The 27,159-nt window shown below is 42.0% G+C and overlaps 1 protein-coding gene across 2 annotated transcripts in view; it reads left to right on the top strand.

Annotated features, from left to right (window-relative positions):
- LOC132385586 (puromycin-sensitive aminopeptidase-like) overlaps positions 1-27,159 on the top strand; it is a 257,048-nt gene that overhangs the window by 19,485 nt on the left and 210,404 nt on the right. For both annotated transcript variants that reach the window (XR_009509200.1, XM_059957751.1), the window contains exon 2: positions 26,305-26,389. Coding sequence is in view for 1 of the 2 variants with exons in the window: in XM_059957751.1 (XP_059813734.1) it covers positions 26,305-26,389 (85 nt within the window). In the remaining variant the exon portion in view is untranslated. The remainder of the gene's footprint in view (positions 1-26,304; positions 26,390-27,159) is intronic.

The raw sequence follows: 27,159 nt of genomic DNA, 5'->3' as shown, positions 1-27,159 counted from the left end.
ATTCACAAAAATCCATGGGCACCCCTGGTCTACGGCATGCATCTTTTGCTGTTTGGCACCAGGTTGGCAACTTGTCACTTTTTGATTTATCAAAAAGCTCTCACAGACTCTCACAGCTATCTGGACTATTCCTCTTCACACCCGGTCTCTTGCAAAAATGCTATCCCCTTCTCACAATTCCTCCGTCTCCGCCGCATCTGCTCTCAGGATGAGGCCTTTCATTCCAGGACGAAGGAGATGTCTTCCTTTTTTAAACAAAGGGGCTTCCCTGCTTCCACCATCAACTCTGCTCTCAAACGCATCTCTCCCATTTCCTGCATATCTGCCCTCACCCCATCCACCCACCACCCCACTCAGGATAGGGTTCCCCTTGTCCTCACCTACCACCCCACCAGCCTCCGGATCCAATGTATAATTCTCCGTAACTTCCGCCACCTCCAACGGGATCCCACTACCAAGCACATCTTTCCCTCCTCCCCCCTTCACCCTTCTGCTTTCCGCAGGGATCACTCCCTACGCAACTCCCTTGTCCACTCGTCCCCCCCCCCCCATCCCTTCCCACCAATCTCCCTCCAAGCACTTATCCTTGCAAGCAGAACAAGTGCTACACCTGCCCCTTAACACTTTCTCCCTCACCACCATTCAGGGCCCCAGACAGTCCTTCCAGGTGAGGCGACACTTCACCTGTGAGTCGGCTGGTGTGGTATACTGCGTCCGGTGCTCCCGGTGTGACCTTTTATATATTGGTGAGACCCGACGCAGACTGGGAGACCGTTTCGCTGAACACCTACGCTCTGTCTGCCAGAGAAAGCAGGATCTCCCAGTGGCCACACATTTTAATTTCACACCCCATTCCCATACTGATATGTCTATTCATGGCCTCCTCTAATGTCAAGATGAAGCCACACTCGGGTTGGAGGAACAACGCCTTATAGCCTCCAACCTGATGGCATGAACGTTGACTTCTCTAACTTCCGTTAATGCCCTTCCTCCACTTTTTAACCCCATCCCTGATACATTTCGTTTTGTTTTGTTTTTTTTTCCCCTCCCTTTTTTCTTTGCCCATCACTCTGCCTGTTCTCCATCTCCCTCTGGTGCTCCCCTCCCCCATTCTGTCTCCTTAGGCCTCCTGTCCCATGATCCGTTCCCATCTCTAGCTGTGTATCCCTTTTGCCAATCATCTTTCCAGCTCTCAGCTTCACCCCACCCCCTCCGGTCTTCTGTCATTTCACATTTTCCCCTCCCCCTCCTACTTTCAAATCTCTTACTATCTTTTCTTTCAGTTAGTCCTGATGAAGGGTCTCGGCCCGAAACATCGACAGTGCTTCTCCCTGTAGATGCTGCCTGGCCTGCTGAGTTCCACCAGCATTTTGTGTGTGTTGCTTGAATTTCCAGCATCTGCAGATTTCCTCGTGTTTGTATTATTTGTACATTTGTTTTAACTGCAGCATTCACATTGTTGAGTTTCAATCTGCAATGTTGGTGTGAGAATTAGAATCAGGTTTAATATCACTGGCAAATATTGTGAAATTTGTTTTGCAACAGTAGTAGTACATTGTGGTACATAAAACTATAAATTGAGGTAATATATAAAAATTAAGTAGTGTAAAAAGGGAGAAAAATTAATAAGCAGCGCACACAAAATGCTGGAGGAACTTGGTAGGCCAAGCAGCATCTATGGAAAAGGGTATAGTAGACGTTTCAGGCCATGACCCTTGCATCAGGAAATAGTGAGGTAGTGTTCATGGGTTCATTACCCATTCAGAGATCTGTAGTGATAAACTTGTTTGCTGGCTTTTTACAATAGAGTTTTGAAAATCCCCTAGCCTTTGGCAAAAATTCCCCAGATAACACAAAACAGAATTTATTTCAGTGCATCTCTAATCTGTGACCCATTACATCTCATATACCAGAGGTGATAACATTGTCCTTTTTTTTGCCTATCTTTCACAATGACTAATGTCATTGAAATATACTCATTGACAATTACTTTTCACTTTCTAAAACACTTTTCTTTGGTCTAATGCATGTAGAATATAATACTACAGCCTACAGAGAAGTTATCACCCTGACTCATTGGTGTCAAGAAAACATCCTCTCCCTCAATGTCGCAAAAACTAAGTAGTTGGTTATGTATGACAGAAGGAACTGAGACAGGCTTACCCCTTTTGACATCAGTGGATTTGGGGTTGAGGGGGTGAACAACTTAAAGTTATCACCGAGGACCTCAGTTGGCCTGGACATACCAGCTGTGTAGTGAAAAAAAGCACAACAGCGCCGCTTTCACCTCAGACGTTTGAAGTTTAGCACGAGTCCCCAAATCCAAAGGACTTCCTACAGGGAGTCAATTGAGAGCATCCTGTCTGGCTGTATCACTGCCTGGTCTGGGAACTGTACTTCTCTCAATTGCAGGACTCTGCAAAGAGTGGTGTGGATAGCCCAGTGCATATGTAGTTGTGAATTTCCCACTATTCAGGACATTTGCAGTGACTGGTGCTTAAAAAGGGCCTGAAGGATCATTGGGGACCCGAGTCACCCCAACCACAAACTGTTTCAGCTGCAACCATCCAGGAAATGGTATTGCAGCATTAAAACCAGGACCAACAGGCACCAGGCCATCAGACTGATTAATTCATGCTGACACAATTGTATTTCTAAGCTATATTGACTGTTGTATATCTTACTGTACATGCTATTTATTACTTCACATACATGAGTAAAAGTCTTGTATGTAAGAAAGTCTATTCAATTCCCTTTAGCCAGGTTTTCTCAAGCCTATAGTTTCTAGACCTTATTAATCTGGAGCAAATTTCCTTCACATTTGTTTCTAGATGAAATGACAACAGAATTTCAATGCTAAAACAGTCTGTTCCTATCCTAAACATGCTGTTTTCTTGTGGACATTAGATTTGCTGTCTGTTTGCAATTGGAATCATACTCAGTGATGCGGCTCAGAAGCAGGCCCACTAGGACAGTTCTGACAATCAGGCATATGTTTACACCAGTGTTAACCTAATCCTATTTAATTCTATTTCCTGTCTCTCACGCTTCACCGGAGTTACTCAGCCAGTTCCCTCACCACCTTCAAGGACATCTTCAAAAGGTGGTCCCTCAAGAAGGCAGCAACCATCATTAAGGATCTTCACTATCCAGGACGTGCCCTGTTCTCATTACTATCATCAGGGAGACACTTTTTCAACGTTTTCAGAATAACTTCTTCCGTGCTGCAGTTTAGATTTCCGAACGGTCTATGAATACTACCTCGCTATTCTTCTTGCACTATTTTAGGTGTAAGGCACTCCTTCCCTCTGCTAGTCTGCAGGTCACCTTTGGGCGAGGTGTAGCACCTGCTTAGTGCCCCCCCCCTTCAGATCAGGATCACTGCTATGGGAGCAGGTAGTGAATGGTTGTATGAGCAGCTGGTGTATATCCAAAGTCCTGGTTATGCAGCCATTGACAACAGGCAGTCAACCTCTGAGGAGTATTGATAATGGTTGGGGTCACCCGTCTTGTAAAGACACTGCCCAGAAGAAGGCAATAATCACCCACTTACGTAGAAAAATTTGCCAAGAATAATCATGGTCGTGGAAGGACCATGATCGCCCACACCACATGACACATAATGAATGACTCGTACTTTTTAGGTCTTGCACTGCCAAGATATGTCAGTGATAATGAACCTGATTCTGGTTTAGATTTGGCAATTCTCAGTGTCCAGTTAACCTAACGTCCTACGCTTTGGGATCTGGGCAAAAAACTGAAGCACCCAGAGGAAACCCCATTTTAAAAGGGAAAATGTGTGAAGTTTGCACAGATACCACCGGAGGTCAGGATTGAACCTGGGTTGCTGGTGCTGTGGTTATTGGTTATTTCTTTGCTAATTCTAAGCCCGTAGTGTATTCAGATTCATTGTTGTCTTTCCTTACCTTATTTTTTAGATCTGATCAGCCACAGTCTTATTGAATGGCGGTGCAGGCTTAAGCCATTTAGAATATGCCTGTTTCTATTTCTCAAGGCTATAATTTATGACTTGATTACCCATGAGTACTTCAGTACCTTCTGAGAATACAAAAGGTTCTTGTGTACATCCAAGTTTGTTGTTCTTTCATGGCTGTAAAACTTTCAATAATCTTCAAATATTATTGCTACATTTGTACATGCTGCAGTGAATAAACTCCCATTATTAGTTATTTCTGTACTTTGGCTAGTCTGGGGGTCAATACCGAAGATGAAAGTCTGAAGATCAATTGGAACTCGAAGTGATGGCTGTAGACCAAGAGGCATGCCCTGGAGCTGGATGATTATCCACGTGGGGGAAGGGATTTTTTTAAGTTGTTTTGTCGCTTGTTGCGTTCTATGTTCTTCCTAGAATTGTGGGCATGTTACATTGGTGCTGGAATATGTGGCGGCATTTGCGGGCTGCCCCAACATATCCCGAGCTATGTTGGTTGTTAATGCCTTGTGTGGAAAACTATGGAAGAGTAAGAAGAAAAGTTCTTCCCCTTCCCCTCTGGACATGGAATGCATACGCAGTTGGGTCTGCTAGGCCTGTCTTCCTGCTCTGAATTTTACAATTCCTATCTTTGTTTGTCTATGTTCTCACTTTCTAACTGTTCTCATTTGCTCATTGCACACATAACCAAGTTTATAATTTAACATCATGGTCTTCCTGGCTTTATCGGAGACGTTTCCACAGCTAACTCCCCCCCCCCTCCCAATTTATACCTTTCCTGTGTATAACGAGCTTTTCTTTCCTTCCCATTTCTGACTGTGTCTTTAATATTAAACAGTAACCCTGTTTTTCTTCTCACAGACGTGGTCTGACCTGCAGAATAACTTGGCGTTTCTTGATTTTGTTTTAAATCTTCTGTATTGGCAGTCTATAAGACCAAAAGGCATGGGAGCAGAATTAGGCAATTTGGCCATGGAGTCTGTTCTACCAAATCCATCATGGCTGATCCATTGTCTTTCTCAACCCTATATGACATTATTACTAATCAAGAACCTGTCAACTTCTGCTTCAAGTATACCCAATGATTTGACCTCCATAGCTGCCTGTGGAAACGAATTCCACAGATTCACCACCCTTGCTAAAGAAAATGTTCCTTATCTCTGTTCCAAATGGATATTCCTCTATTCTGCGGCTGTGCCCTCTGGTCCTAGACTCACCCACTGTATGAAACATCCTCTCCACATCCACTCTCTCTGTGTCCTCTGGTCCTAGACTCCCCCACTATAGGAAACATCCTCTCCACATCCACTCTATCTGTGCCCTCTGGTCCTAGACTCACCCACTGTATGAAACATCCTCTCCACATCCACACTATCTGTGCCCTCTGGTCCTAGACTCACCCACTGTATGAAACATCCTCTCCACATCCACTCTATCTAGCCTTTCAAAATTTGATAGGTTTCAATGAGGTTCTCTCTCATCCTTCTAAACTCCAGTGAGTACAAGCCCAGAGCCATCAAACACTCACGTTAACCCTTTCATTCCTGGGATCATTCTTGTGAACCTCCTCTGGATCCTCTCCATTGCCAGCACATCTTTTCTCAGATATGGGGTCTAAAATTGCTCGCAATACCTCAAGTGCGGTCTGACCAATGACTTTTTTTGCTTTCTCAAATTAAAGCTACAAGTTGTTATCCTCGTCTATTTGCATTTTGGAATTGGGCCAGTTGGAATCGTTATAGTGTAGACATTTAAAACTTTTGGAAAAGGTGAATTTATTGCCTTTTATATTCAACATCCTGCGCAGTCTTTCCACTTTATTGCATAGTCACTGCGGCATTCTGGATATTGACAATACTTCAATGGGTAGTTTTGAAGACATCATTTTTGAAACTTTGTGCTGTCTAGGGCAATTTATCCTTGATTTAATTTTAAAGAAGAGGCCTCTTTATATATCATCCATCAGCATTTATTTTAAATGGTTTAATTACCTCTTGATTTATGCTGCCATATTCTGTGGTAACAGTTTATAGCCAAGTAGCTAAACAAAGAAGTTCAACAAATGCATTTCTTTAAGATCTGTAGCCAAGTAAATTAACGCTGCCAGTTTGTTGTCATGTTACTTAGGCAAAGCTGTTTAGCGCTGTCCTTTGTATAAATTTGATGGCCAGGAATTTATTCATAATGGTTCTTCACAGTGGCACAATTTGATATTGTGGACATTGTTCGTTCGTTATGTGCTGTGTCATATGACATGTGCAGTCATGGTTTTTTCCAGGGCCATCATTGTACTTGGCATAATTTTCCACAGAAATGGTTTGCCATTGCTTTCTTCTGGGCAGTGTTTTTACATGACATGTGACCCAGCCGTATTAGAGATTGCCTGGCGTCAATGGTCGAGTAACCTGGACTTCTGATATGCACAGCTGCTCATATGACCATCCACCACCTGCTCATGTGGCTTCATGTGACCTTGATCCAGGGGGTAGGGGTAGGTGGTGAAGGGATAAGCAGGTGCTACACCTTGCCCAAGGGTGACCTGCAGGCTAGCAGCGAGAAGAAGCACCTTACACCTCCTTTGGTAGAGACATATCTCCACCCCACTACCCATTGCAGAAACCAGTGGGCTTAATTTCCACATTATGGCTTGGAGAATTATGTACAGTAAATGAGATGTGTATTGTTTCTGGATTGTTGCTTTGGTTTTTTTTTTGAAGCTGGATTCTGTCATCGTTACAACTTTCTCTCTGTTTAGAGAATGTGAGTTTCTGTCAAATGCTTATTTTTCAAAACGTATCCTTGTGTTACAATAAGACCATTAGACATAGGAGCAGAATTGGGTCATTTGGCCCATCGAGTCTAATCTGCCATTCCATCATGGCTGATTTATTCAACCCCATTCTGTTGCATTCTCCCTGTAACCTTTGACACCTAATCAAGAACCTATCAACCTCCATTTTAAATATACCCAATGACTTGGCCTCCACAGCCAAGTCTGTGGCAATGAATTCCAGATTCACTGCCCATTCACTGTTAAGGAAATTCCTCCTCATCTCTGTTCTAAAGGGATGTCCCTCTAATCTGAAGTTTTGCCCTCTGGTCCTAGACTCCCCCACTATAGGAAACATCCTCTCCACATCCACTCTATCTGTGTCCTCTGGTCCTAGACTCCCCCACTTAAGGAAACATCCTCTCCACATCCACTCTATCTGTGTCCTCTGGTCCTAGACTCCCCCACTATAGGAAACATCCTCTCCATATCGACTCTATCTGTGTCCTCTGCTCCTAGACTCCCTCACAATAGGAAACATCCTCTCCACATCGACTCTATCTGTGTCCTCTGGTCCCAGACTCCCACACTACAGGAAACATCCTCTCCACATCCACTCTATCTGTGTCCTCTGGTCCTAGACTCCCCCACTATAGGAAACATCCTCTCCACATCCACTCTATCTGTGTCCTCTGGTCCGAGTCTCCCCCACTATAGGAAACATCCTCTCCACACCCACTCTATCTGTGTCCTCTGGTCCTAGACTCCCCCACTATAGGAATCATCCTCTCCACATCCACTCTATCTGTGTCCTCTGGTCTTAGACTCCCCCACTATAGGAAACATCCTCTCCATATCCACTCTATCTGTGTCCTCTGGTCTTAGACTCCCCCACTATAGGAAACATCCTCTCCACATCCACTCTATCTGTGTCCTCTGGTCCTAGACTCCCCCACTATAGGAAACATCCTCTCCACATCCACTCTATCTGTGTCCTCTGGTCCTAGACTCCCCCACTATAGGAAACATCCTCTCCACATCCACTCTATCTGTGTCCTCTGGTCTTAGACTCCCCCACTATAGGAAACATCCTCTCCACATCCACTCTATCTGTGTCCTCTGGTCCTAGACTCCCCCACTATAGGAAACATCCTCTCCACATCCACTCTGTCTGTGTCCTCTGGTCCTAGACTCCCCCACTATAGGAATCATCCTCTCCACATCCACTCTATCTGTGTCCTCTGGTCCTAGACTCCCCCACTATAGGAAACATCCTCTCCACATCCACTCTATCTGTGTCCTCTGGTCCGAGTCTCCCCCACTATAGGAAACATCCTCTCCACACCCACTCTATCTGTGTCCTCTGGTCCTAGATTCCCCCACTATAGGAAACATCCTCTCCACACCCACTCTATCTGTGTCCTCTGGTCCTAGACTCCCCCACTATAGGAATCATCCTCTCCACATCCACTCTATCTGTGTCCTCTGGTCTTAGACTCCCCCACTATAGGAAACATCCTCTCCGCATCCACTCTATCTGTGTCCTCTGGTCCTAGACTCCCCCACTATAGGAAACATCCTCTCCACATCCACTCTGTCTGTGTCCTCTGGTCCTAGACTCCCCCACTATAGGAATCATCCTCTCCACATCCACTCTGTGTCCTCTGGTCTTAGACTCCCCCACTATAGGAAACATCCTCTCCACATCCACTCTATCTGTGTCCTCTGGTCCTAGACTCCCCCACTATAGGAAACATCCTCTCCACATCCACTCTATCTGTGTCCTCTGGTCCTAGACTCCCCCACTACAGGAAACATCCTCTCCACATCCACTCTATCTGTGTCCTCTGGTCTTAGACTCCCCCACTATAGGAAACATCCTCTCCACATCCACTCTATCTGTGTCCTCTGGTCCTAGACTCCCCCACTACAGGAAACATCCTCTCCATATCCACTCTATCTGTGTCCTCTGGACCTAGACTCCCCCACTATAGGAAACATCCTCTCCGCATCCACTCTATCTGTGTCCTCTGGTCCTAGACTCCCCCACTATAGGAAACATCCTCTCCACATCCACTCTGTCTGTGTCCTCTGGTCCTAGACTCCCCCACTATAGGAATCATCCTCTCCACATCCACTCTATCTGTGTCCTCTGGTCCTAGACTCCCCCACTATAGGAATCATCCACTCCACATCCACTCTTATCTGGGTCTTTCAATATTCTAAAGGTTGAGCCAGAATGGTAAAAGAGACAAGAGGAAGAGGAGAGAAATTACTGGAAGCTGGAGAAACTAATGTTCTCGCTGTCAGGATGAAAGTTGAAGGAATATCAGGTGTTGCAGTAGAGGAGGCCACGACTGACATGTCAGAATCAGGTTTAATATCTCCAGCATATGTTGTGAAATTTGTTAACTTAGCAGCAGCAGTACAATGCAATACATGATAATATAGGAAAAAAGTCTATCAATTACAGTAAGTAATTGAGTAGGTTACATGGTTGGCACAGCATTGTGGGCAGAAGGGCCTATAATGTGCTGTAAATTTCTATGTTATAATGGGATCCCTCATTCTTCTAAGCTCCAAGTACAGGCTCAGAGCCATCAAACACTCCTCGAAAATTGAACTTCTTCTTCCTCACTGCCACTGTAATTTCACATCAAGATGTAATTTTGTTTCAAATTTAGAAATGTATCAGTGATTTATTGTACAAAGGATAGCACAGTGTTGCAAGACTATTTTACACTTGTGTTCAGAAATTGGTTTTATTTTTCAGAAGGTTAATGTTAATTAATTAATGTTAATGTTAATTAAGGTTAATGTTGCAATTTTTGCATAAGTGGAGTTGGAAGTATTACCTGGATTTGTGCTGCCTCCAGTATCACTCTTAAAGGTAATGCCATAGGATCTTTTATATTTCACAGAGGATACAAAGTCTCTTTTAAACGTTTCAACTTGAGAAACTCCAACACTGAACATAATGTAACAGACAAGAAATGATGAAGTGGTGGGGTGGGTTAGTGGGTGGAGGTTTTGATCAGCCTCATGCTGAGTCTGGTGGTCCTGGCTGCACAGCCTCCTCCCTGATGGGAGTGGGACAAACTCCCCATGAACAGGGTGAGTGGGATCCTTCATGATATTATGGCCCTTTTTTTGGGTACCTTTCTGTATATATACCCTTAATGATGGGTAGGCTGCTTCAGTGATGCATTGGGCAGTTTTGACTACTCCCTGTTGCAGTGCAGTTTCAGTAATGCGCAGTGATGCCGCTTGTCGAGCTGCTCTCTACTGCACATCTACAGAGTGATGCAAATATGGATGTGCATAGTCCAGTTTTCTTCAGCCTCCCCAGAAAACAGGCATTGGTGAGCTTTCCTGATTTGTGTAGAATGTGTTCTGAGATATTGAGAGCTTGTGTGAGATTATACTCCCAGGAGTTTGAAACTACTTGCAGTTTCTACTACTGTGCTGGCGATGTAAAGAGGGGTGTGAGTAGTGCAAGTTCTCATGAAATTAATAAGCATCTCCTTTGTCTTGTTGACATTGAGGAAGGGATTATTTTCCTGGCACCAGGCCCTCGAGCACATCCACCTCCTCTCTATAGACCATCTCATCGTTGTAGGTGATGAGCCCTCAATTGTTCTGTCATTGGCGAACTTGACAATGTGTTTGTTTGTGCGGTCACATGTGAGTAGAGTTTGCAGCAGTGGGCTTAGCACACAGCCCAGGGGAGGCACCTGTGTTGAGGATGATGGGGAGAGAGAGAGGGGCGGGGTTGTGCGTCCTGACTATCTGAGGTCAGTTGTTTTGAAGTCCAACAGCTTCTATATATTTTTGAACCATTGACTCTAATTCTCTGACCAAGAGGGAAGTGTGTTACCAAATAATCCATGGACTTGGCAGCAGATTTGTTTTTTTTTTATTGGTGGTATGAGATGTATTTGGGAAGGATCCTTATATTTGTTATTTCAGGCAGTGAATAGTTAACTATCAGTCAGCAGAATTCTGGATTCATCTTAAATTCTATTAATTGATTATGCCCTGGTGAGAGAAAAAACACAGAATTATTTGGTCCTTTGTTTTGTCATGAGATGAACAAGCTGGAAAAACATTTAAAGAAATGAATTATTTTTCAGCTGTAGTTTTCTCTCAGCACTTGTATTTATAAACAGATTGTGTTGTACAGATTGCTTCAGTATTAGTATATTGATCGTTTTCGTGGAAACTAGATGTGTTTGACACTTAATTGCACAGATAAAGTGATCTCAAATGTTTGAAGCCATGTTGTAGCTCGAGCTGTGAAGGTTAGTGCCTGTAGTTATTTTAACAGCCTTTGCCAACATTAACCGGGAAGCCAGTACAGTGATATAGACAGTATTGCAGACTATTGCTGTATTTGTCACATGTACATGGAAGCATACAGTGAAACACATAATTTGCGACAATCAAATCAGTGAGGACTGTGCTAGGGGCAGCCCACGTGTCGCTACACTGCTGGCACTAGTGCAGCATGCCCACTATTTACTCAATCCCAAACCTCTGGAATGTGGGAGGAAACCAGAGCACCCAATGAATGTTGCCTTCACAGTTGGGAAGATGCATGATTTTGACATGGTGCGTAAGTTGATAGAATACTACCAACCAGCAACTGGTCTGCACATCTGAAAACAAGTCATCTTTTGTGAAAGGAAAAATGTCAATGCTGAAGAGTTTTGCAAGATTTTAGTCCCACATTCCATTATCCTGTAACCTAAGAAAATTATTCTATAAAATATTTCAACTATTTGGCACAGGTGTAAGTATCCTTGTTCCCTTGTTTAAAAAGTTGCTTATTCATTCATTGGTATTATGTGGACATTGGCAATGCCAGCATTTATTGTCCACCTTGCCTTCTATCGAGGAGGCAGTTAGCACTGTTTGTCGCTGGGTCTAAAGTCACAAAGTCCTGGATCAGCAAATTTGTGGATGACACCAAGATCATCGGTGTAGGGGACAGTGAGAATGTATTTCCAAGCTTGCAGCGGGATCTGGAAAAATGGCAGATGGAATTTAGTGCAGATAGGCATGAGGTGTTGCACTTTGGGAGGACATCCAGGGTAAGTCTTGCACAGTGAATGGTAGGGCACTGACAAGTATAGTAGAATAAAAGGATCTGGGAATTTGGAGTATTCTGTGCAGTTTTGGTCATCTTCCTACAGAAACAAATCAATAAGATAGAAAATATACAGAGAAAATTTACAAATATGTTGCTGAGACTTGAGGACCTTAGAGTTTTTTTTTGTATTCAGTGTCCTTTTTCTTTGTTTTGCACATTGGTTGTTGTTCACCCTGTTGCGTATAGTATTTCATTCATTTTATTGTTTTTTGTAATTGCTGTCATTGTCCACAAGAAAATAAATCTCAGGGTTATATATGGTGATGTGGGTGACAATGCCTCCATAATGAGGGAGGTCAGAGGAGAATTGACCTTCATGCCCTAACCAATCAAAAATCTTATCAACCTCTGCCTTAACTATACATAAGATTTGGCCTCAACAACTTCTTGTGGGAAAGAATTCCATAGATTCACTACTCTCTGCTAAAGAAATTCCTCTTCATTTCCATTCTAAAAGGACGTCTCTTTATTCTGAAGTTGAGTACTCTGGTCTTAGACTCTCCCACCATATGTGAAATCTAGTGAATACAGGCCCAGAGCCATCAAATGCTCTTGATATGACAAACCATTCAATCTTTGAATCATTTTTGTGATTCTCCTTTGAACCCTCTTCATTTTCAGGATACCCTTTCTCAGATAAGGGGCTCAGAACAGCTCACAATACCTCCAGTGAGGCCTCACCAGTGATTTATAAAGTGTCAACATTAGTTCCTTGCTTTTATATTCTACTCCTCTTGAAATAAATGCTAACTTTGCATTTGCCTTCCTCACCAAGAGACTCGACCTGCAAATTAACCTTTAGGGAATCTTGCACAAGGACTCCCAAGTCTCTTTGCGCTTCAGTTTTTTTTTATCTAGAAAATGTTAATCCTTTCATCTCTTTTACAAAAGTGCATGCCCATACACTTCCCAACACTGGATTCCATCTGCCACTTCTTTGCCCATTTTCCTAATCTGTTTTTAAGTCCTTCTGTAGTGCCTCTACTTCCTCAACTAACTCACTTATCTTCATATTATCTGTAAACTTTGCAATAAAGTCATCAATTACATCATCCAAATCATTGCGATATAACTTAAAAAGAATCGGTTCCAACACAGACCCCTGTGGAACACCACTAGTCCCTGGCAGCCAACCAGAAAAGGCTCCCTTTATTCCCATTCTTGCCTCCTGCCAATAAGTCACTGTTATCCATGCGAGAATCTTTCCTGTAATACCACAGGCTCATAGCTTGTTAAGCAGCTTCTTGTGGCACCTTGTCAAAGGCCTTCTGAAAATCCAAGGACACAACATCCACTGATTCTCCTTTGTCTATCCTGCTTGTTATTTCTTCAAAGAATTCCAACAGATTTGTCAGGCAAGATTTTCCCTTAAGCAAACCACGCTGATGGCCCATTTTATCATGTACCTTCAAGTACCTTGAAACCTTATCCTTAACAACATATTTCCAACCACTGAGGCCAGGCTAACTGGCATACAATTCCCTTCTTCTGCTCTTCCTCCCTTCCTGCAATTTTCCAGTCTTCTGGAAACATGCCAGAATCTGGTGATTCTTGAAAGATCATTGCTAATGCCTTCATAATCTCTTCAGCCACCTCTTTCAGAACCCTGGGGTGTTCACCATCTGGTCCAGGTGACTTATTTACCTTCAGACCTTTCAGTTTCCCAAAAATATTCTCTCTAGTAATGATAACTTCACACAATTCATGAGCCCTGATACCTGGAACTTCTACCATACTGCTAGTGTCTTCCACAGTGAAGACTGATACAAGATACTTATTCAGTTTGTCTGCCATTTCAGGATCATTTTCTAGTGGTCTGATATCCACTCTCACTTTTTTTGTGTATCTGAAGAAACTTCTAGTATTCTCTTTAACATTATTGGCTAACTTATATATTCCACCTATACCTTAATGACTTTTTTAGTTGCCTTCTGTTAGTTTTTAAATGCTTCCCAATCCTCTAACTTCCTACTAATTTTTGCTGTATTATATGCTCTTTGGCTTTAGTGTTGGCTTTGACTTCTCTTGTTAGCCACGGTTGTGTTATCTTTCCTTTAGAATACTACTTCCTCTTTGAGATGTGAATACTCTGTGCCTTCCAAAATGCTTCCAGAAATTCCAGCCATTACTGCTCTGCTGTCATTCATACCAGTGTTATTTACAAATCAATTCTGGCCATCTCCTCTCTCGTGCCTCTGTAATTCCCACTGTCGTGCTGATACATCTGACTAACTTCTCAAATTATCAAGAGGTTCAGTTACTGTTCAGACCAAACATGAGAATGGGGAAGAAATGTGATCTAAGTGACTTTGACCATGGAATGATAGTTGGTGCCAGACAGGGTGGTTTGAGTCTCTCAGAAACTGCTGATCATCTGGGATTTTCGTGTACAACAGTCTCAAAGTTTACAGGAATGCTGTGGAAAAGTAAGTAGAGAGTGGCAAAATGCCTTCTCAATGAAAGGGGTTAGAGGCAAATGTTCAAGCTGACAAGGAGGTGATGGGAACTCAAATAACCACATATTAAACAGCGGTGTGCAGAAGAGCAGCTCTGAACACAAAACAATTCAAACCTTGAACTGGATGGGCTACAGCAGCAGAAGGCCATAAACTTACACTCAGGTGGCCACCATTAAGTCCAGGAGGTAAATATAATGTGGTCATCGAGTGCATTTCATCTACTTGGCTTCTGACTTCATCCTATGCTCACATTTACATGGTTGTTCTTCTCCCTTTCTTGGATATTGTGAATACAGGTTTCCCCTGCTATTCGAAGGTAGAGCATTCCTATGAAACGGTCCGTAAGCCAGAATGTCGTAAAGTGAAGAAGCAATTACCATTTATTTATGTATATGGGAAAAATTTGTGAGCATTCGCAGACCCAAAAAATAACCTACCAAATCATGCCAAATAACACATAAAACCTAAACTAACAGTAACGTAGTAAAAGCAGGAATGATCCGATGAATACACAGCCTCTATAAAGTAGGAATACTTTTCTGCGATTATTGCAGCACTGTCCACCACGCAAAAATCTCACGCAAGTGCTCTCAGCAGAAACACACTTTCCAGTAACCTTTAAGCTATGAAGCTGCCAAATCATACCAAATAACACATAAAAGTACACAGCCTATATAAAGTAGAAATAATGTATGTACAGTGTAGTTTCACTAATCGGAATCGGGAAGACAGCGAGCACACTGATGATGGTGTATTAGGCTGAGTCGTCGGATGTTGGGGTGGTGGGAGGTAGAGGAGTCTGGGGTGTCATCTCATCGTTGTCTGTTTCCATCAGGGCAGGCAGGTCATCTTCTATGTCTGTCTGCCTCGATGTCGAAGGTCGAGTTTCATTGTCTGCTGTGGAAGGCTTGAAAAACGGCAGTATGCTTGACTGCTTAGCCTCGTGCATTTTTCTATCATACAGCTCTTTGTAAGCACTCAAACCATCCTGCAAATATGCCCTAAACATAAGTACCCTTTCAAAATTAAAGTCATACTTTTCTGCAATCATTGCAGCATTGTCAATCGCAGCGAAAATCTCACGCAGTTGCTTCACATTCAATTTGTGGACGACTTCACTTTCGGGCCGTTCGCTACTGAGTTCGGCTTCAATTGTTATCCTTTCCTCTTCATCAGCTCTTCATCTCTCAGTTCTTGGTCATGGGATGCCAAAACCTCTTCAACATCATCTTTGTCAACTTCCACAAACCCTTAGCCAACCTCACCATGTCCTTACTTTGTTCACCACGATCAAAATGCTTTATTATGCCGGCTAGAATGCAGTTCTGGGGGAGGAGCTTGGCTGCTCGATGCGCACTCTGCCTTTTTTCGTAACAGTGAAAACACCTTCTGTTAGCGAAAACAGGTAACTAATGTAGGTCTTTCGTAACAGCGAGGTGTCGTAAAGCGAACGCTCGAAAAACAGGGGACACCTGCAGTAGAATTGGGATGGAGTTGAGAGAGTAAGTTACAGGGAAAATGGAGGGATGGGATTAGTGTAATTGCTTTGAGAACTGGCATGGATTCTAGGCTTAATGGCCTCCTTTATCATTAAATAGGTATGAGTTCTATGGTCCTAAAGTTTTCACATAAATGCTTTACTGATGTTGGCTTAGCTTTAAGATCAGCTCTGCTAACTCCATAAGGTAAATTACCATTTTCATTGGCTTGGGTTCAGTTGCTTTTGGATGATGTCCAGTGTTGTTATGGTACCAGGTGTAGGTTTAAGTTAATGTCAGGCAATGAAAAAAATGGGTGGTACCTTTTATATTGAATTAGTTTGCAGATCTTTACTAGAGGCCTTTGGATAAAATGTGAAGTGATCCAAAGAAATCCTAATACAAAGTAACATTGCCAAAAATTGATTCTTGTTTCTAGTAAAAACATTCTTGTATTGCTCCCCTTCTGTCCTTGCACTGGCTTATGCTGGATTGTCAGTCAGTCCTCTGGCAGCTTGCCCAAGTGGCTATTTTTCACATGTCAAGATTTGAGTATTGGCTTGGCTATTCAGCAATAATGATTTACATTTAAATATTAACTGAGCAAAAGCATTCCCAGGAGTTTCATCATCATCCAAGGACAAATGATGGAAGCTGAACTGAAGGAGAGAATTCAGTAGTTGGGCAAAAAGCTTTTAAGGAGGTTTTAAACAGTGGAGAGGAAAAAATAATTGATGGAATTTAAAAGTGAGACTTCTGTAGGTGAAAGCACAAATGAGAAATTATGGAGACTGGAGAGATTGCAGATACTGGATGCTTTATTTTTGTATAAGTGGGTGGGGATGGGGAAGAGTTTTGTTTTGCTGTGCGTGGGGTTCTAACGTTTTTTACTGTCATTCATTCTTTGGGGCACTCTTCTGTTTTTGTGATGTATGTGAAGAACAAGAATTTCAGGATGTATATTGTATACATTTTGCTGATTAAATGTAGCAATTGAACTACAGGTGATCCCCATTTTTTGAACGTTCGCTTTATGACAGCTCGCTGTTATGAAATACCTACATTAGTACCTGTTTTCACTAACCAAAGAGGATTTTCACTTTGACGAGAAAAGGGTACCTGCTTTATACGTGTGTTTACCCCGAGAAAGACTACAATGACTGTGAAGCCTTGTGCAAGCAGTGGTTTGCACATGCGTGTACATGTGTACATGCAGATGCGTGTACATGCCATTTTTTCCCTCAATCGATTTTTGGCTCGCTGTCTTCCCAAGTTTGATAAGTGAAACTACACCATACATACAATATTTCTACTTTATATAGGCTGTATATTTATTATATTACTGCTTTTACTATGTTAGTGTTAAATGTAATGGCTGCAAATATGAACACAGATGTTGTAGATGTTTGGACTCTTGCTTAACTACATTATGTGTCATTGTGTTGTCTCAACTTTCTAACAAGCCATGAAGTCAGGTCCAAAGCTTATCCATATTATTTTTCTGTAGCCATTCCAGCATAAATTAAATGTAAATTTCATGTACAAACAAGCTGGATGAACTCAGCAGGTCGGGCAGCATCCGTTGAAATGAGCAGTCAACGCTTCGGGCTGAGACCCTTCGGCAGGACTTCACTCGTTGAGTGCAAGGTTGTTGTTGTGACACCACTCAACCAGATTTTCAATCTCCCTCCCATATGCCAATTTGTCACTATCTTTGATTCAACCAGCAACAGTGGTGTCATCAGCAAACTTAAATAACGTCATTGGAGCTGTACTTAGCCACATGTTTCTTCCACTCAAACAGAAAAGTTTATTGCATTAGCTTGCCATTTGTCATTGCTGTGGATAGATTTGTTCAGTGTGGGACTAGACTGTGTGGAGACTTCATCTGACTAAATTTAACAGCTTAAATTTTTGGCAGGAGCAAACAACCACCCAGTCTTTGTTTCTTGCTGATGTGTTGGCAGCCAAATGAGTGACAGTCTGGGACTTTGTTCGGTGACAGCTCTGCATTACTATACAAGGTGCTTCTCATCAAATTAATATTTAACCAGCACCATATGATGGTGTCTGTTCATGTCAAAATATTTAATAGGTAAGGTGATACGTTGAATTGATGCAGATTCATTACTTACTGAGCCAGCATCTTGTATATTAAAGCTCTGAGTTACCTGCACCCAGACAACAATTTAAATATGTAATACAGACAATGTTGGATGAACTCAACAAGTCAGGTAGTACCTATGGAGAGGAATAAAGCACTGATGGATTGGGCTGAAACCCTTCATCAGAACTTAATTATACTCCAGTCTTGTAAGTTACTGAAGTTATTCATCAGGACTTAAATATTTAATAAGTATTCAGTGATGCTGAGGAGGAATAGCCGGAAATGAGGCAAAAGCAGCAAGTAGTATTGAATTGATTATTCAGTACTGTAGGCTTTTCCCATTGAGTGTCTGGCTCATAATATGAAATGAGTCTGAAGAGGACTTTAGGGTCCTTTATAAACTGAAATCGTAAACATTACAAAATTCTATTTGTAGAATTGGAAAACAGTAATTTATGGAACTGAAAATAAATTGTTTATTTGGCAGCTGGAAGATGAACATGCCTGCCTGTAGGACTAATGACTCCATTTACTTTCCATTTACTCTCCTGGAATCTGTTTCAAAGCGTGCCTTCTAGACTGGAGTTACTCCATCTTTTCGATGCTGGGACAGCTGGCTACCATACTGAACTAAATTTAATTTAAGATCCTGGCTACTTTTGTTTGTCTTTTTACTAACATTGTGTATATTAGCATGAAATTACAATTGCAATGCTTGACTGCCTTTGTCCTCTACTTGTGCTTAAATGTCAACAGAATTCAAGATTGAATGCTATTTCCAGTACAAAAGTGTAGAGAACAAAATAATTGTTACTCCAGATCTGATACAGCACAAATAAAAGCTCAATTAGATTAAGAAACAATAAAAACACAATAAATATAAATAAATAAATAAGATGGTTTGAATGCATGATTTTATGTCCATAAAGTGACACTAGGCACAGGAGTGTACATAAAGTGGCTGACAGGAAATGATAAAGTAGTGGTGGTTGTGGCTATGGAGGGGTGGGTTAGTGGGTGGAAGTGTTGATCAGCCTTGCTGCTTGGGTGAAGTCACTGTTTTTGAGTCTGGTGGTCCTGATGTGGATGCTATGTAGTCTCCTCCCTAATGGGAATGGGACAAATGAACAGGGCGGGCGGGGTCCTTCATGTTACTGGTCCCTTTCTAGCACCTTTCTGCATGTATGTCCTTGATGCACCGAAGGTCTGTTATAATTGACAGAAGTATTTCCATGCATTTTCATATCACCATGTATTTGCATTAATTTGGCTGTAATTATTCACCACACATTATTGATTAGAATGTCTGAAAGCTTAGAGGTCTATTCTTTAAACTTTGAAGAGGAAATACATTTCCTTTGTTCTGTAAAGATAGTTGAGACTACATTACCTTTATATGCTTAACTTAATAAGTATTAACTGAAGTTCCCTGTGTTTAACATAGCAGAGATAAGTACATTGTCATTTTTTGTTATTGTTTTACATGTACAACATGTAAATAAATATCAGTGTAGATTCAAATATGTATGGGAATTTTGAGAGGTAAAAGCTCTTTTGAGTTAGGTGTTCCAATAAATGAGATGAAATTGGAGGTGTGGGTTGTCGGGGAGCCCTGCTCTATAAACACGCAGTCAGGTTACTGGCAGAGCCTGCTCTTCTCAAGAAAAAAACAATTATGTGCACCATGCCTCAATCAAAACAACTTTTAGAGGACCTTAGAATAAGAATTGTGGAGGTGTATGAAGCTGGAAAAGGCATTTCTAAAGATCTGAGTGTTCGTCAGTCCATAGGTAAGAGAAACTCTACAAATGGAGGAAATTCCGTACTGTTGCCACGCTCCCTAGGAGTGGATATCTTGCAAAGATCACACTAAGAGCACAACGTGCAATGCTGAAGGAGGTGAAAAAGAACCCAAGCATAACAGCAAAAGACCACCTAGAGATGCTCCACAACGCTTCTGGGACAATGTTCTGTGGACAGATGAGACAAAGGTTGAATTTCTTGGCAGCAATGCACTCTGCTGTTTAGAGGAAAAGGGACACTGCACAGCAACACCAAAACCTCATCCCAACTGTGAAGCATGGTGGAAGGAGCATTATGGTTTGGGGCTACTTTGCTGCCTCCGAGACTGGACAGCTTGCAATCGCTAAGGGAACAATGAATTCAAAATTTTATCTATACATTTTACAGGAGAATGTCAAGGTAGCAGTCTGTCAGCTGAAGCTTTATAGAAGTTAGGTGATGTAACAAGACAATAATGCAAAACCCAAGAGTAAATCAACAACAGAATGGTTTAAAAAGAAAATTTGTGTTTTGGAATGGCCAAGTCAGAGTCCAGACCTTGACCCAATTGAGATGCTGTGGCGTTGACCTAAAGAAGGATGTTTATGCAAGGTATCCCAGAAATATTGATGAACTGAAACAGTTTTGTATGGAGAAATGGTCTAAAATTCCTCCTCGCATTTGTGCAAGTCAGATCAACAACTACAGGAAACGTTTGCTGGAGGTTATTGCTGCTAAAGGAGTTTTCATCAGTTATTAAATACAAGGGTCCTCACAGTTTTTCTTGGTACTGTAGCTGGTGACTTGCTGGTAGTGGAGTGTGCTGCATTGCAATATGCAAGGAGAAAGTTGGTGAGCTTCTGATTCAGAGTTAGTTCAGAGTTCTGACATTGCTCTCAGTGCGTTCCTTAGAGTACGGGCAAACCTTTCTGCCAAGCCATTTTCAGCTGCATTGTGTGGTGCAGATCTAATGTCTTATTCCATTCATTTTCATAAATGACTGAAACTGTTCTGCAACAAACTGTAGTCCATTCAATTGACTTGTCACTGACAAGTGTTCTTGAATACCAGTCCTTAAGAAGAGGCTTCTCAACACAACAGTGTGCAAGGTTGTAGTGGATGTTAGTGTGTTCAATGAAGAATCAAAATTGGTTTCATATCAGCATAAGTCTTGAAATTTGTTACCTTAGTGGCAGCAGTACATTGCAATACATGATAATATAGAAGAGTAAAAATAAGCAAGTAAACTGCAGTAAGTATGTAAGTAAAAAAAGTGCAAAAACAGAAATAATATTTTTTTAAAAAGTGAAGTAATGTTCATGGGTAAATGGTTCAGAGGAAAATGTGAATATTAGCTGTTAAAGAGTACCGAATAAACTATGGTGGTAAAAGTTACACTCACAAGTTGGATTCCGATTCCCATCCACATTCTGACATGTCAGTCCGTAACCATCGCTTGTGCCAAATGAGGCCATCCTCAGGATGGAGGAGAAACACCTTGTATTCTGTCAGGGTTGCCTCCGACCTTGTGATATGAATATCGATTTCTCCTTCCAGCTAAAACAAAAATTCCCTCTCCCCTTCTGTTCCCCACTCTGACCTCTTAACTCTCTTCACTTGCCTATCACCCCCACCCCTCCCCCCACACTCCTTCCCCTTCCCCTTCTATCATTAATGTGTGTGCATGTGCAATGCAGCAGCACATTTCAGTAGCTGACTTAACGTTATTTAATGTGTTTCTTTCGTTTTTGTACTGGTGAGCAATACTGCAAAATAACGATGGACATTAATCGGTTTTAAGAATATTTTCACCATCCTTCTGTCTCTCAGGATACTTTATTCTATCAAGTGCTGTGACTACAGTAGCTGAGGGCAAGCTCGTGAGGGAGCAGATACTAGCAGCTGGGAAGCAGCCTTTGTTTGTCCAGCAGAAGTTCGATATTCTGGACGAGTCAAGATGGAGATACCGAGGCTGCAGATTCAGATAAAAAGTGGCACAAGAGATAGAGATATAAACCATATCTCCCCTCTATCATTATGGGGAACATAAGATAGCTAGCAAATAAAATGGAGGAACTAGTAGTAGTATTCGTGAGGGCACAGAATGAGTATCTGGAATGCAGTGTTATATGTTTTACCAAGACATGGTTACATGAGCAAATCCTGGACTCCAATGCTACTGTGAATGGGTTTGCAAAGACATGAGCAGATAGAGTTAATCTACACTGGAAGGGAGGAAGCGAGGTGGGTTTGCTGTGCTTGTGAACAACAGATGGTGTAATCCCAGTCTTATTTCTGTATAAGAATGAGCCTGCAGTCCATCGATCTGCTTATTGTGAGTTTGCGTCCGATTTATCTACCACGAGTTCAGCTGTGCCATATTACTTGTTTACATTCTGCCTCCCTGACGCAGGTTCCAATGTTGCGTGTGACGTCATACGCACTACCATCATGAGACTCCAAACTCCACTTCCCAAATGTTCATTACAATATTGGGAGACTTCAACCACATTTCTCTCTCGACAACCCTACCCATCTTCAATCAGTTTGTCAAATGTCATACAATAGAAAGTAAAACACTGGAACTCTTGTATGCAACTGTTAAAGATGCACACAGCTCCACAGCTCTCCCCTCACTTTGAAGATCAGACCACAACCTGGTTCACTTCATTTCCTTGTATAAACCCAAAGTACAGCAACAGCTAGCTACCACTAAGGTAGTAAAGAAATGGTGTCCAAAGGCCATCTAGGCCTTGATGGGCCGCTTTGAGGTTACTGACTGGAATGAGCTTTGTGAACCGTATGGGGAGAATATTAATGAACTTAAGTGGATTTCAGTTGGCGGATTGATTTTTTTTTGGAAGCTTGTATGATGTATAGCTCCGGGGTTGTGCTCCCAATGTTGTTTTTGTTTTTTTCCAGTCACTAGGGGTTTTTTTTAGTAGGGTTTTATTTCCTTTTCTTTCACAAAAAATTCTTAACACTTTATTTTTTCTTCTTATTATTGCTTATATATTGCTTAGCTTTGTTAATCAGTTATTTGCTAATTTAATTCTTCATTGCACATAATGACATATCGACTTAATGTATTTTTTGTTTAATCTTCAATAATAATTAATAAAAAAGATCTAAAAATGAACTTACTGATTGCATCACTGTTTACATTAACTTCTGAGTGGACACTATAATACCCTCAAGGACACTACAATACCATTAACAAGCCATGGGTCACCAGTGATCTAAAGGCTTTTCTCAACTACAAAGAGAGCCTGTAGATTAGGAGACAATGAGCAATCAAAACGTGTGCAGAGGGAGCAAAAGACAAAGATCAAAGTACAGTCGGCTCTCCTTATGCGCGGATTCAACCAACTGCGGATCAGGAAAACCTGGAAATTCTCTCTCCAGCACTTGTTGCTTGAGCATGTACAGACTATTTTTTCTTGTCATTATTCCCTAAACAGTACAGTATAACAACTATTTACATAGCATTTACATTGTATTAGGTATTATAAGTAATCTAGAAATGACTTAAAAGTACAGGCAGTCCCTGGGTTATGAATGAGCTCCATTCCTGAGTCCGTCTTTAAGTCGGATTTGAAGTCAGAACAGGTACATCCAGTATTATTTAGCGTCAGTCAAATGTTTTTCTTAGTATATAGTACATATTTTACCTTTCTATGCATATAAAACAATTAAGAAACATATGTATTTCAATAATTAAACCACTGTGTTGCTTAGTAATAATTGTAGCTTTCATTGGGGCAGGGCTTTTCACATTCTCCATTAAAATTGTTCTGATCGTTGACCGACTGTAGCCTAACACTTTTCCAATGACAGATGGCGTTTCATCTCTTTCCGATCGCTTTATTACTTCCACCTTATTTTCAATTGTGATAAAGATTATTTTCGTGAACAGAAACACTGCGGATTCAGAGCTCTGCCGCCAGGTCCTGATGTCTGCTGCACGGAGACATGTTAAATAAAGTCCGGGGTTCTGCTGGGTCCTAAAGACCACCGCACTGATACATGTGAAATAAGGGATTTGAGCATCTGCGGATTTTGGTGTCCGTGGGGGGTCCCGGAACCAATCCCCTGTGGATAAGGAGGGCCAACTGTAGCTAAAGAGGAATATAGGAGAGAGCTGGAGAACAAGCTTGGGAGGTGTGGAGAGGCATGAAGATCATTGGCTTTAATCAGCCTAGCTATGGAGCTTTGGAATGCAGCTGTGAATGGGCTAATGAGTTAATCAATTCTTCAAGAGGATTAACAACTGCTCTTCTGTTCACACCCCACTTAGCTTGCTACTCCAGATGCAGAAGCACCCAGTGCTTCCCCTCCTCCCTCCAATTCAACATGTGGATGAACAACACAGGCTACCACTGTTTACATCCCTTCCTTGCCCTGTACCTACCATGCACACCTCCACATTATCATCCCAATCTTCACCATCCCCAGCCCACACCTTCCATTAACTCCTCCATCATCATAGACTCACCTTCACTATTGAGCAGGTGAGAAGGGCTCTGGGGAAACTCAGACATAGTAAAGCATTGGGCGTGGATGGTGTGAGCCCCAAGATCATGAAGGAGTGTGCTGAGCAGTGCATTTCAACCTGAGTTTCAGCCTGGAAAGGGTCTGCAGTCAGGTGTGGAAAAACATCACGTGTGGTCCCAGTGGACCTGATTTCACACATCATGAATCTTGAGTGATTGGTCCTGGCTCACCTCCGACCCTGGTCAGACCAGCCCTCGATCTCCTTCAGTTTGCCTCCCAGGAGCACATTGGAGTTGACAACGCTGTCATCTACCTGCTGAGCAGAGCCTACTCCCATTTGGATAAGCAGGGCAGCACCGCAAGGGTCATGTTTTTTGATTTCTCAAGTGCCTTCAATACCATACAGCTCTCATTGTTAGAAAGTTAGGAAAAGGGGAAGTACAATGAGATCTAGGTGTCCTTGTTCATCAGTCACTGAAAGTAAGTATGCAGGTACAGCAGGCAGTGAAGAAAGCTAATGGCATGTTGGCCTTCATAACAAGAGGAGTTGAGTATACGAGCAAAGAGGTCCTTCTGCAGTTGTACAGGGCCTTGGTGAGACCACACCTGGAGTATTGTGTTCAGTTTTGGTCTCCAAATTTGAGGAGGGACATTCTTGCTATTGAGGGATTGCAGCGTAGGTTCACGAAGTTAATTCCCGGGATGGCGGGAATGTCATATGTTGAAAGATTGTAGCGACTGTGCTTGTATACACTGGAATTTAGAAGGATGAGAGGGGATCTGATTGAAACACATAAGATTATTAAGGGATTGGACATGCGAGAGGCAGGAAACATGGTCCCGATGTTGGGGGAGTCCAGAACCAGAGGCCACAGTTTAAGAATAAGGAGTAGGCCATTTAGATCGGAGTTGAGGAAAACTTTTTCACCCAGAGAGTGGTGGATATGTGGAATGCTCTGCCTCAGAAGGCAGTGGAGGCCAAGTCTCTGGATGCTTTCAAGAGAGAGTTAGAGCTCTTAAAGATAGCGGAGTCAAGGGATATGGGGAGAGGGCAGGAATGGGGTACTGATTGTGGATGATCAGCCATGATCACAGTGAATGGCGGTACTGGCTCAAAGGGCCAAATGGCCTATTCCTGCACCTATTGTCTATTGTCATTGCTGGGGGGAAAAGACTAAGACAACTATGTGGTTCCAAGAAGTGCGGTGTGAGATTGTTTTTGCCCTCAGCCATCGGGCTCTATAATGAGTCAACCTATAGCCGGGGAAGTGATGACCCCCCCCCCCCCCTCCTGTTAGATTGTGGTAACTTAATTTTTATTTTTCTACTTATTCTAATATTTATGTATGTGTACTTATAATGCTACTGTGACACTAATTTCCTTTGGGATCAATAAAGTGTTTATCTATGGTCCACTCTCCTGCGATTCTTTCTTCAGCCCTTTACCTTTCCCATCCACCTGGCTTCACCTATCACCTAGCTATCCTCCTTCCCCTCCCCCCATCCTTTTACTCTGACGTCTTTCCCCTTCCTTTCCAGCCCTGATGCAGTGTCTCAGCCCAAAACATTGAATGTTTATTTATTTTCTTAGATGCTGCCTGACCTGAGTTCCGCCAGCATGTTGTGTGTGTTGCTTTGAGGTTAGGTTCAATGCTTGACTTCTTTTAAAATCTGAAGATACAACACATCTTACTGAAGGATGATATAAATATTTTTAGCAAATGCAAAGCTGATGAGAAAAGCTGAAGATGTACATTGGTTTATTTGCTGTGCCTATTCATATGATGTAGTTCATAACCTGCCACAATATTAAGGTGGTGATATTTTGAATGTGCCACAAAAATGTATTAATCTCAACTTCTCCACATAGTCAGAGGCTACAGAACTGCTGCCTACAGCTTCTCCAGGGCACGATAGTTGATTTTAAAGAGCATCTTCTCAGGAGCCTGGTTTCCTTCCCTCCACAGTTACTGAAATGTGCAACTAATTTTACAAAGTGGAGTTTGAGGATGAGATTGAAAGAACCATCTAGATCAAAATAACAAATGAAATAAGAATGTGTATGTTCAAGTTTACTGGTTTTTATATATTTATGTGTATGTATTTACAGGTAAGACAAGCAACCAATCAGATTGTTATGAACTGTGCTGACATAGACATCATTACAGCATCGTATGTTCCACAAGGTGGTGAAGGTAAGATTTTTTTTTTATTTCAATCAATGTGCTAAACATACAATGCATCCATTTGATGTGCAAAATGTGCTCAACTGACATTTGTCTGTGCATTTTCAATAAAGATGACCTTTAAAAAAAACTTGAAATAACTGCTATTTAGGATCTTGTTTTGCTGTGACTTAGTATCTTCTATACTCTTCACATTGTTAAATGTAATGTGATCTCACTGCTTTCAGAATTGTGTGCAGCTGCAATGGGATACTAGTACTGATCAGCTAGGTTAGAGAAACAAACTTTGATTTCTTAGACTTTCCATAACTGCTTTACTAGTAATTCTTTATTTTTTCAGTAGCTATTTCTCAATCTAAGACACAGGATCAGAATTAGACCATTTGATCCATTGAGTCTGCTCTGCCATTTCATCATAGCTGATCCCGGGTTCCACTCAACCCTATACATCTGCCTTCTCGCCATATCATTTGATGCCCTGACCAATCAAGAAACAATCAACTTCCACCTTAAATATATCCACAGACTTGGCTTCCACAGTAGTCTGTGGCAGAGCGTTCCACAGATTCACTTCTCTTCTTACCTCTATTCTAAAAGGTTGCCCCTCAATTTTGAGGCTGTGCCCTCTAGTTCTGGATACCCCCACCATAGGAAACATTCTCTCCACATTCACCCTGTCTTGTCCTTTCAACATTCATTGGGTTTCAATGAGATCTCCACACATTCTTCTAAGTTCCAGTGAGTACAGGCCCAGGACTGCCAAATGCTCCTCATATGTT

This window comes from Hypanus sabinus (assembly GCF_030144855.1).
Source record: "Hypanus sabinus isolate sHypSab1 chromosome X1 unlocalized genomic scaffold, sHypSab1.hap1 SUPER_X1_unloc_11, whole genome shotgun sequence".
NCBI classification, from domain to species: Eukaryota; Metazoa; Chordata; class Chondrichthyes; order Myliobatiformes; family Dasyatidae; genus Hypanus; species Hypanus sabinus.
Note: the sequence above shows the minus strand (reverse complement) of the source record. Positions and strands in the feature narration are given on the sequence as shown.